Source organism: Podarcis pityusensis (genome assembly GCF_964106645.2).
Source record: "Podarcis pityusensis genome assembly, chromosome: 1".
NCBI lineage: Eukaryota > Metazoa > Chordata > Lepidosauria > Squamata > Lacertidae > Podarcis > Podarcis pityusensis.
This window is the reverse complement of record NC_138028.1, coordinates 57,061,283-57,072,559: the sequence shown is the minus strand read 5'-3', so window position 1 is coordinate 57,072,559 and position 11,277 is coordinate 57,061,283. Positions and strand designations below refer to the sequence as shown.

The 11,277-nt window shown below is 47.8% G+C and overlaps 1 protein-coding gene across 1 annotated transcript; it reads left to right on the top strand.

The window, feature by feature from the left end:
* Positions 1-4,620: 4,620 nt before the first annotated feature.
* On the top strand, positions 4,621-8,612 carry FJX1 (four-jointed box kinase 1). The gene has a single exon (XM_081003185.1). The coding sequence runs from the start codon at positions 5,896-5,898 to the stop codon at positions 7,147-7,149; it is 1,254 nt and encodes a 417-aa protein (XP_080859311.1). The 5' UTR covers positions 4,621-5,895; the 3' UTR covers positions 7,150-8,612.
* Positions 8,613-11,277: the final 2,665 nt, after the last annotated feature.

Sequence of the window (11,277 nt, the reverse complement as noted above, 5' to 3'; positions counted from 1 at the left end):
ACGGGATGTACTTCTAAGTCAATATAAAGCAGAGGATCAGGCTGCATTTCTCCAATGTATCAATAGGACTAAAGTGAACTTGATTGACTGAAGGAATGCAGCAACCCGGTTGGCTGAATTTGTGAAACTAAATCACAAAGAATGAGGCAGGGACTAATGGACTCAAAGGCATATATATGGCAGATATAGTGTCCCCTTCTTCCTTTCCAGCAGTGTCACTGGATCTTTACTAGCAGAACTGCAAGAGATGAAGGTCTTCCTCTGCACATGGATGCAATGATGGGGATGCATGTTGGGTTTTGGGCAAGAATGCCCAGCCAGAATAAAAAGATGGCAACTGTAAAGCAAGACATGAAGCATGAAGAAGGAATCTGGGCAGCAATCAATTTCAGGAAAACCCCTCAGCCAAAGAGGTGTGTCAGTAACTGACTTAACTCAAGCTCTCCAGACTGAGAAAGCAGGAGGTGGCTTCCTATATTCCTGTGACTTTGCCTTCCCAGTTTCTATCAGGAGGCTCAGAACTTCTCACTAGAGAGCCAGTGTGGTGTAGTGGTTAAGAGTAGTGGACTCGTAATCTGGTGAACCGGGTTCGATTCCCTGATCCTCCACATGCAGCTGCTGGGTGACCTTGGGCTAGTCACACTTCTCTGAAGTCTCTCAGCCCCAATCACCTCACAGAGTGTTTGTTGTGGGGGAGGAAGGGAAAGGAGATTGTTAGCCACTTTGAGACTCCTTAGGGTAGTGATAAAGCGAGATATCAAATCCAAACTCTTCTTCTTCACCAAGGTTTCAGATTTAGCAGGAAACCTGTGGCCTTCCGGATGTTGGTTTCAGCCACAGGTCCCTCAGCCCAGATGTATGGCTTCAGTCTAAGTCTTCAGAGACTGGCAGGGCAATGGCTAAGGGCCTGCTAATTCTACAACCTAGAGGTTGAATGATGTGGTATCTGACATTATCTTATTTTTTAAAAAAACCCAAGGGAGAGGAAAAATATATTTCCCACTCTGTCACTGAAACATTCACAATACAAAGCAGGTCAAATGCATATTTCTTCCTTGAGGGCAGGCTTGCAGAAGTTGAGAACCATCAATCTGAACATGGTCCATCAAGCATGGCCTGCCAGGTGTTTGATGACCCTTCTGTCATTGCAGTCCCAGGGAGGCAGTGAAAACAGGTTCCTGATGGGTTGGCATGCAAAATTGTGGGCAGCGTTCTAGGAGGAGGGCTGCTCCTGCCTCAAGGGAAGACACCTGCATTTCCATATTCCACCTTCAGAACATTGCATCTGCTGGTGGGAGGGAATGAGAACAGAACCCAGCAGAATTATAACTGGTCCTAGGGTCTTCTTCCTTTCATCTCGGTTTCCAGTCCATTTTTATTAGTAACAAGGTGGGCAGCATTACATTGTAACTTAATGCATTTAATGCCTGCATTTGTTTTCAAATATTGTTGTACAGGAGTGAACAGAAACAAATGGCAAAATTGCTTTTGGCCTGTAGGTGGAGTAAGAAGAACATTGTTGGGGAAGCAGAAATTTGCCACAAAGGTCAGTTTAAAATACCATATTCACAGCCAGATGGGGAAGGAAGAAGATATTTAATAATCTTTGAATATGCAAATGTGAAATCTGTTATGAACCGTTCCACATGAAGACAGTTTTTGTCCAGTCCTTCTACCTGAACATCAACATCAAAAGTGGGAAGCTTGTCTTCTAGTTTCACCATAAAACTCAATATTTCTTCATCTGAAAAAAGGCATTATAATTTGATAGACAGTTTAAAATAAACTTTGACATTTGAAGTGTATTTCCTTTTGATTTCAGTAATGAAGCTAGTAATGATTTCAGTAATGGAGCAAGTCCTGGGTCTGTCATAGATATGATGGTGTCACACAGTTTGGGCTATTAGTACTCCATATGTAAAATGGGAATAACAATAACCTCATTTAATTACATTATTTATTTCATAAAATTTAGATACCACTTGATTATTATTTTTGAAAAAACAAAGTGATTTTTAGCTTCAGAGCTCACTGTTAAAGTGAGAACAGCAATTATTTACAGTAAATAAAGGTTATATAAAAAGTACAATGCATGTTTTGCTAATATGTTTGTTATAAATACTACACCATAGACACCTCATAAAGTGTCAGAAATTATTGTTTTTATACCTTGAAACCATATTAAAACAAGAACATCTGCCACCTTAAAAATATGTCTATCATAAAATAAATATGAATTATTCATACACACACACTAATTTTCATAGTATGTAGATTACACATACCAATTCAGTATAGTGACAGGCAACAATATACTATGCACATTTTTTCTGGGAGTTGATACCTTGAATGCAATGGAGCTCTCTGCTGAGTAAAGACACAAAGAAGTACATTGCCTAAGACAGAACCACATCCTTGGTTGAAATACCATCTCTGACAAGAACTTGCTTGAGGCAAGCCATTGCTTTTTCAGTATCACTCCCTTATTCACTGTATGAGGATGATCAGCAACCTAATGATTCTGCTGTAAGGATTTGTGAAATAAAGTGCAACAGCACTCTGAACGATCTCCAGTGCTAAATGCAACATCTTATGAATTCCATCCATTTCAGTTTTTTGCCACACGGTGGAGCCCTCAATCGCAGTAACGGTGTGCTATCCCAGGATGATAACAGTGTCTATAATTACTTGTAAAACTTGTCATTTTATATTAAAACACTGAACGCTTTTATTAGTTGTGTAAATAATGAATTGGGGCTAGTGGATTAATACATTATAATGCATGACGGGGAGAAGCAATTATGTAATTTCAACATCCGCAATGAAGAAAATGTAGGTGGTTTGTGCACTTATTGAATACTCATGAAGGCTGGTGGCAGTTTCAGCTAGAGCTTTGGAGGGCTTGTTCATTTTATTGGTGACTCAATCCAGCCCTTGGAGAATGGATTGTAGCATTGGATCAGGCTTGAGGTGGGCTGCGTGCTCTGGCATCACCCGGGTTATTAGACAGGATAACCAAATAGTGCCTCCAGAGGCAAAGGCAGTATACCTCTGGATAGCAGACACCAGCAACAAACAGCAAGGAAGGGGGTGTTGCCTTAATGACCTTGTGAACTTGTCAGAAGAAAGTTGGGAGCAGAACGGCAAGCTAAATGGGGAAGGGCTGTGGCTCAGTGGCAAAAGATCTGTGTTGCATGGAGAAGGTCCCGAGTTCAATCTGCAGTAGCATCTCCAGTTAGGGACTAAAGAGGCTTGTCTGAAACCTTGCAGAGCCACTGCCAGTAGCCAACGCTGAGCTAAATGGACCAAGGGTCTGACTTGGAATGAGGCAACTTCCTAGTACGTTCCCATTTTCCTAATTAAATTCTTGTATGCTTCTGGCCAACTGATATGTGATTGTGGTTGTCTTCATACACCCTTAATTTAGACCAGTGTATTCCAACCTTGGGTCTCCAGCTGTTTTTGGACTACGATTCCCTTCATCCCTAACCACTGGTCTTGCTAGCGAGGGATGATGGGAGTTGTAGTCCAAAAACAGCTGGAGACCCACAGGTTGAGAACCATTGATTTAGACAGTCTGTGCATGCACCCTGGTTCAACAGAGGAGCTATAAATACATAATACAAATAAAACCTCTTTAATGGGCATGGAAGAGTACTTGTGTTATCACTCATGGGGCTCCCTGTGACACTCATTCCACCAACCATATTCTAGACATCCTTCATGCTGCCATGGCTTGTCCCTTTGTTCCAGTGGGGAATAACTGCGTCCTCCCCTCCACCCAGCAATTATATATTGTTTGAGGATGTGTGTGTGTGCAATATTCTCTAAAGAAAAGTGCTTATTAGACAGATAACACATACTGATCCTGCACAACACATGGCATTTTTGCTTGACCAACTGATATTGGTGAAGGCCCCAAGATCTGAGAAAGATCTGAGACTGTTACATTTAGACTCTGAGAAATTTAATTTTGGGGTAATGTATTCAGCTGGAGTTGCCTCTGTTCAAGAAGGATATTGAAACAAGAATTAAGAAAGTTCAAGGAGGAGAGAGGGTCCAGAGGACAAGTCATTACGAAGAAAGACTGGGGCCGGGGGGAAATAATAAGCCCCTCTATTCTAGAATGCACCTACAGTCTTTCTTGGAATAGTCAATAAAACGTTCCTTTAGAGATGCTTTGGGATACTGTGGCCCATTTCCCATCCTTCCATAGCAATTCTCTAAGCTGGTGATGGACCATTCTTCTTTGTTGTAAGTACAAAACTCCCCAGATTATTCCCAAAGGGGTGTGAAATAATAACATCAAGCTGGTGGTCCACATGTGTGACAGCTTGTTTGGGTGAGATGGGATGACTTCATATGCCAAAAGAAAAGAGAAAAAAAAGCTTGTGTACATGGTGGAAGTAGAATCTACATCAAACTGCCTGGATCCTTTCTAATTACAGATTGTACTTTAATGTTGGTACCCAATGTACACTCATTTTTATTTTTAAAAAAGTTCCACTGAACAAAGCAGCTCACATCTGAGGATCACAGTGTAACTGCCACTGAGCTGGCAAAGAAAGATGGTTGTGACTGTCGTCTCTGAATTCACGTCCGTTCCCCCCCCCCCCCCCCAGTTCATTTTTTTTCCTCTGTGGGAGGATGACAGAACGAATCACTGAGGCCAGCAGATAGCAGCCTAGACTTCAAACCATCCTTGGTCGATTTCAAAGAGCTCCCGCTTAATAAATATTTACCCAATGTTACCTGTAATTTGTGCACCTTACTGATACATACAAAGGGACTGATGCCACTATAGTTCTATTCGATCATTCCGAAGAAGCCAAGTGGAGGGGACCGAATTTACCTCTTGTCGGTTCAGCCGGGAGGAAACAGGACCTTTCCAGCGAGAAATGTGGATCCAGTTGTGTTCCTCACCAATGCTGCCTTTCTTGGTGCATATCTTACAAGGCTCAGTTAGTAGGATCCGAACCCCACATAACCTGTGCACTATTCACTCCGGAGCAAACACCGCTTGGGGGGGGGGTAGGGTTCCAGCGGACTAAACGTGTGACTACTGCCCTCTTTCGAAGGGTAGCCCTTTCTGTGCGTGGCGGGCAGGTGGGAGGTGCACGTCGACCCTCGCTCCCCGCTTGCAAGGATCAAATGTCCCTACGTTTGTGTCGCTGTTGCCGGGAAGCAGCCCACCCCTCTCGCCAGCCTGGTTTTCCTGCTCCGTCCCACGCTCCTCTGCCCCTCCCACTCCAGCAGAAGGAAGGCTCTTTGAAACCAGCGCTCGGCTCCCATCTTTTCTTCTAAACGTGCCGAATCCTTTGTGCTTCCCAACCCGGGTGGGAGGAGGGAGGCGCGGGAGGAGGGGGCCCGTGGCCGAGGCCGCCCCGTCGGAGAAATGCCCCCGATCGCGGCTGAGAAGCTAACCGGGGGGAAACAAAGCCCACTCCCTGGGTCAGAGTGGCTCGGGAGGCGCCCCCTCTCCTCGCAGGAGCCCCCCACGGGCAGCCACTCCCCGACGGCGGGCCCCGCTTTTCTGGGGCCATCGCCGCTTTAAGCGGAAAGCCACGCTGGGCGGTGGGCTGGGTCGGCGCGCTCCCCCCCCCCACCTCGCTCTCCCACGTGGTCTGGGCGCTTGTGAATTGCCCTAGCTGGAGGGTCTCGCTGCAGACGCCGGTCCCGCCGCCCCGAGAAGGGCGCGCTCTCTCCCTCTCCGTGGCGGGCGGCTGCTTCCCTCCGGCGGACTTCTTGGAGCAGCGCCGCGCCATGAGCGGAGGAGGAGGCAGCAGCCGCGGGCGTCGGGAGAGCCGCGGGGCCGCCCGGCCGCCGGGTCCCAGCGCAGCAGACTGAGGCAGCGGCGGCGGCGGAGGCGAGAGCGGGACGAGGCGGAGGAGGAGAATGCGACGCGCGAGTCTGGCCGGGCTGGGCTTGGTGGCCGGGCTGTGGCTGCTGGCCGTGGTGGCGCTGGCGGGGCTGTGGAGCTGGCGCGGCGCCCCGGAGCCCGGCGTCGAAGCGACGTCGAGCGGCCGCCTCCTCCGGCCGCCCAGCCAAGCGGCGCAGAAAACTTTCCGCGCGCTGCTTACGCTGCCGGGACAACCCTCGGAGGGGCCGGGCGAAAGTGGGCAGGAGCCGCCGCCGCCTGTTCCCGCGGATCCCCCTCGGGGCGTCGCGGAGCCGCCCGTGCGCGGCGGGATCTTTTGGAGCCGGGCGCTGGAGGCGCAAGTGCCGCCGGGCTTCTCGGCCGAGGAGGCGGCGTCGTGGCTGCGGGCGGCCCGCGAGGCGCGCGTCGTGTCCCTGGAGCGCGGCGGCTGCGGGCGCAGCTCCAACCGGCTAGCGCGCTTGTCGGACGGCAGCCGCGCGTGCGTTCGCTACGGCATCAACGCGGAGCAGATCCAGGGCGAGGCGCTCTCGTACCACCTGGCCGGGCTGCTGGGCATCCAGGAGCGCCTGCCCCCCTTGGCGCTGGCGAGGGTCGAAGCCCGCGGAGGGCAGTGGGCTCCCGTGCGCGACGAGCTGCGCGGCTCCCCCTGGGCCGACGGCGCCGTGGTGAGCCTGGCGCGCTGGGTGGACAACCTGACCGACGTGGTGGCTCCCGCCCCCTGGCGGGCCGAGGCGGGCGCGGCGGCGACATCGGGCCCCCGTCGGCTGCAGCCCCTGTCGGCCGGGGAGCTGCGCGGCCTGAGCCAAGCGCAGCTGGTGGAGCTGGTGCAGTGGAGCGACCTGATCGTCTTCGACTACGTGACGGCCAACTTCGACCGGCTGGTCAGCAACCTGTTCAGCCTGCAGTGGGACCCGCGGGTGATGCAGCGCGCCACCAGCAACCTGCACCGGGCGCCCAACGGCGGGCTGGTCTTCCTCGACAACGAGGCCGGGCTGGTGCACGGCTACCGGCTGCTGGCCATGTGGGACAAGTACAACGAGCCGCTGCTGCGCTCCGTCTGCGTCTTCCGAGAGGCCACCGCCCAGCGGGTGCGGGAGCTGCACCGCGCGCGCAACGCTGCCGCCCAGCTGCTCCACCTTTACCGGACCCGGGAGCCCCTGGCCGGCGTCTTGGGCTTCCTCTCAGAGCAGCAAGCGCAGCTGCTGCAGGACCGTGTCGACTTTGTCCACAAGCACATTTTGCACTGCAAAGCCAAGGCCGCCTCGCTGTGACCCCTCTGGACCTGGGTGGATTTAACATTTCCATGGGCGTAATGAAGGCACTGGAAGTGTGCCCGGTAGTGCAGTGTCCCTAAAGGAGGTGAACGCAGGGGCCGCGGTTGTAGGTGGCTGGAACGCAGCTTCTGGTCTAGAGCACTTCTGGAAACCTTGCCTTGAAATATCTGACCAGCCTGCCGAAAAATGAACTTAATAATTGAGAGCATTTTTTTTTTTAGGGGGGAGGGCGTAGAGACTAGTTAATGGTTCCCAGACATTTTCCTGCTGGGATCCATCAGCAGAATGTGGTCTTCCTTTGTTTGGTGCACACAGTTTAAATTCCAACCCCAAAAGTGAAATTTCTGACTAGGCAGCCTTATGCAGGCTGTACTCCCAGCTTCCCACCCTGTCCTCAAAAAGAGACCTGCGTTGGCTTAGATTTTTGTCAGAGGGATGCACTGAAAACAATGGCCTTTTTAGGTGTAAGGTATAATGCTGCCCTGATGCACCTGCCCTGCACTATTGTCTGCTATAAAACTAGGCCAGGTAATATCCTTCCATTGCACAGTGTGTTGTTTTTCTTTTCTTTGTGTCCAAAGTAATTAGGGTCCAAAATAACTTTGAGGGACTCAGTTTGTGGCCTGGGAGTATGTGATGCTGGAACTAAATGGGTGTGGTCCTAACTAGTCCCTTGGATAAGAGGCCACTGGGCGCCTCCTGTAACATCATGGCATAATGATAATAAGTGTATATTTTAATTGCTATATATTTCCCTGTATTAATTTCATGCCAGGTTTCTCTTTCAAGTGTGCCCCCCCCTTAATTGCTCTTATAAGAGCATCCCTTAAGAATTCACTCTGAAATACTCTGTGCAAAAGCTATTGCCATGGTTGGGTGGAACTAGCTATCTTTTCCTTCCAGTGGGGATTTGTATGTGCACAAGATTCCCTGTAACAATCCCCTGTATTTTAAATGAAAAAGTACTTGCTATCCAGGAACAATCAGCATCTATCCCACTTACAGACTTAAATTTTCCTGTGGCTCTTCCTAGCTAGGGTGGACATAGTTTTGACAAAAGTTAGTATTTTTAAAAAGAAGTGATGAGAAAGTCACTATTCCAGTAGCTCTTGACTTTAACCAGTGAGAAGCATTTGGCAAATATCATTAGTTTCTCTGTGTGTCTGTTTTTATATGTAACCACTGCTGTACAGTAAATAATTGACTAATGGGGTGATGGAGGAGAAAATATTCCCAGGTTTATATAGTATTGTCAGTGTATTAAAATGTTTTGATGCATTAATCTGGAGGAGGAAAACATCAGTTTCATGCACTTTACTTTGACTTTTCTTATTTTTTTTATAAAAAGACTTTTTTATTTTAAAAGAAGTCTGCATTTTAGGTACATGACGTATGTTCTTAAGCTCTTCTGTAACATACTAAAGAAATGGATATTTCAGTAAAAATGTGTTAAAAGTTTTGCCTTTTTTGTGTTCAAGGTTTTGGCTTTATGAAAAGCAATGTTTTTCTTCTGACACTTTCCCTTCTCTTTCCTTATTTTATTGGGTGTTTTTCTTTACTTGGTATAAAAGAGTTAAGTTGTTCCATACAGCACTTGCTCTTTAGAGTTAATTTTGCAGCCTCTCTCCCTGTGCCTTAGGTTATCCAAAACCCTGTGCTCATCAAGAATGCGTAACACGCATGTCTAATGGTTGCTGCTGATTTGAGTAAGAATTCATACACAAATTTCCAGGAGAATTACTGTGTATTTTTAAAAACTGACTTGATTCAGTCAGTTCAGGTTTCAGCACTGACTGCCCCTGCTGGTTGCTTCTCACACACTGGTGAAAAACCTGTTATAGTAGTACCAAGAGCTATAAAATCAGAGCATCTCTGAGAGCATGTGCCATATTCAGCAGCTGTTAATTCCTTTTCCATTTTGGTTTCTGGGAAACCAATAACAAATGGAAAAGTCTATGACTTACTGTTCATGCCAGAATAATTCAGGGCTTCATTTCAGCTTAGTTTCTATCCAGATCTAGGTGGGAGGAGGGGATAGAAGCTGAAATGAAATGTGTACATAATTGCAACTAAAGTTCAAAACCCCCATCTAGCAAGGGAGATCCATTATCTAACCAGCGCCAGTGCCCTTATCAGTGTGTATTGTAATGCTTGTTTGGGTTCCAGGGAACTGGCGGGCTATGTCTTCTGGTGCGCGTGAATACAGGCTGTCAATAGGTCGGACGTGGCCAGAACTGGTTTGGGTCTTTAAAGTCTTTTGGCAGCCTTGATTGAGCTTCTGAGGAGCCACACCGTACAGTAAGGAGGGCAATGTTATAAACGCCTCTCTTTGTAAACACAGGATGTAGAGGTATGGAATAAAGCGGCTGAATTCCCTCTGAACTGTATGTGTTTATCAGATAAGAATATAATCTCTGCCGCATCTGGGGAGATGTCTGCCTTCGTAGACTGGAGGTCAGAGGGCATTTTGCAGGCATCAGATAAAGTAAGTGCAGTTGACATCGTTTTGAGCATACAAATATCCTTTGTAAGCTAAGAGCTTCGTCACCAACATATTGCACCCTTTCGGGTAACAACGCTTCCCGCAAGTGATGGGGCTGGTTCGAATCATCTTGATCATAATTACTTCTGAGCCCAAGAGCACAATGATGTTTTTACAAAGGTTAGATGCTGGACCTTTAAAATACATAGGGCTTGTTAACTAAGTATTGTTCTCAGACCTCCTTAACTGCCCTAAGAAGGCTCTTTCACTCCACTGCCCAGACTGACAGGACTCTTTTCTTTAACTCTTATTTATAACTCTCCACTCTTTTATCACTGTGCACAATGCACAGAGTCCCATGTGCCGGTTCTTTTGCCATTTGCATGATAATATACAATTTAGCTGTGTGATTCTTCCTAGCACTGTTTGTCAGCATGAGTTTTGTTAAGTAGCCTGGCTGCAGGGTTTTCCCCCCCAGATGTGTTCACTTAATGAAAATGCATTTAAATAATATAGCAGTGGCATAAAGTCTCAACCACCCGCAAGAGCGAACGGTTGGTGCTACAGAGATCCTTAAGGTTTTCCTTCCGCTTGAAATGTCTCTGAAAGTATCAACACAATTGCAGTTTCAAACTGCTTTAATGGGTGATACGTCTCTGCAGCAGTGCCAGAGCCGAGCCTTAGATAATTACACCTTTCAGAAAGCAGCCGGGGCTTCCTCTCTGATGATTGGTGACTATTTCAAATTATATGTAGGCAGTGATGTTTGGAAATGGGAGAATGGTTTTAAGTGGATGATGCTAGAGGGGGGGCAGGAAATCTGCAAATGGGGGAAATGGCTTCGTAGGGGAGATAGGCTGTTAGCTTGATTGTATTCCACCAGATTCAGTGCATGTGACTAGAATTTATTAGGGCCAGGAATCATAGAATTGTAGAGTTGGAAGGCACCATGAGGGTCATCTAGTCCAGCCCCCTGCAATGCAGGAATCTTTTGCCCAACGTGAGGCTTGAACCCACAACCCTGAGATCATGCTCTCAGTACCACTGTTCTCCTGGTTGACTTGTATTTCCCATTGTCCCCCCCCCTTCTTCTTTCCCCTCCTTTGCTTCTCACCTCTGCTGGTCCCCCCTGCCTTAATCCCATTGGCTGATTTGATACTATAGCTGCTCTTGTTTCTCTTTCAATGAGTTGGTGATTCTCTACTTGAGCTCCACCGCATAAACCTACAAGTACAGCCTCCTAGGACTAAGGATTCTTTCTCTACCCCTGCCCCACTCAAATATATATAGGGTCACGTCTGCAGAATACATTTATAGCATAAATGCACCCCCCCTCGAAAAAATATTGGAAATTGTAGTTTGTTCAGGGTGCTGGGAACTGTAGTTCAGTGAGGCGTAAAGTACAGTTCCCAGGATTCTGTGGGGGGGGACTTTAATGTATGCCATGGACGTGACCTATATCTCTGCTTAGGAAACTAAGCTCCAACCAAACATTCAACCTGACATTCTGCTTTTCTATGGGTAGGAAACTATTTTGTGGAAGAGCATTTTGCCATGTGGTACAGCCCTGACTCTAGTATAGAACCTCAGTAAGAACTTGACCCAAGTTGGCTTTCTGCTATTGATCACAAGCAGCCTTATGT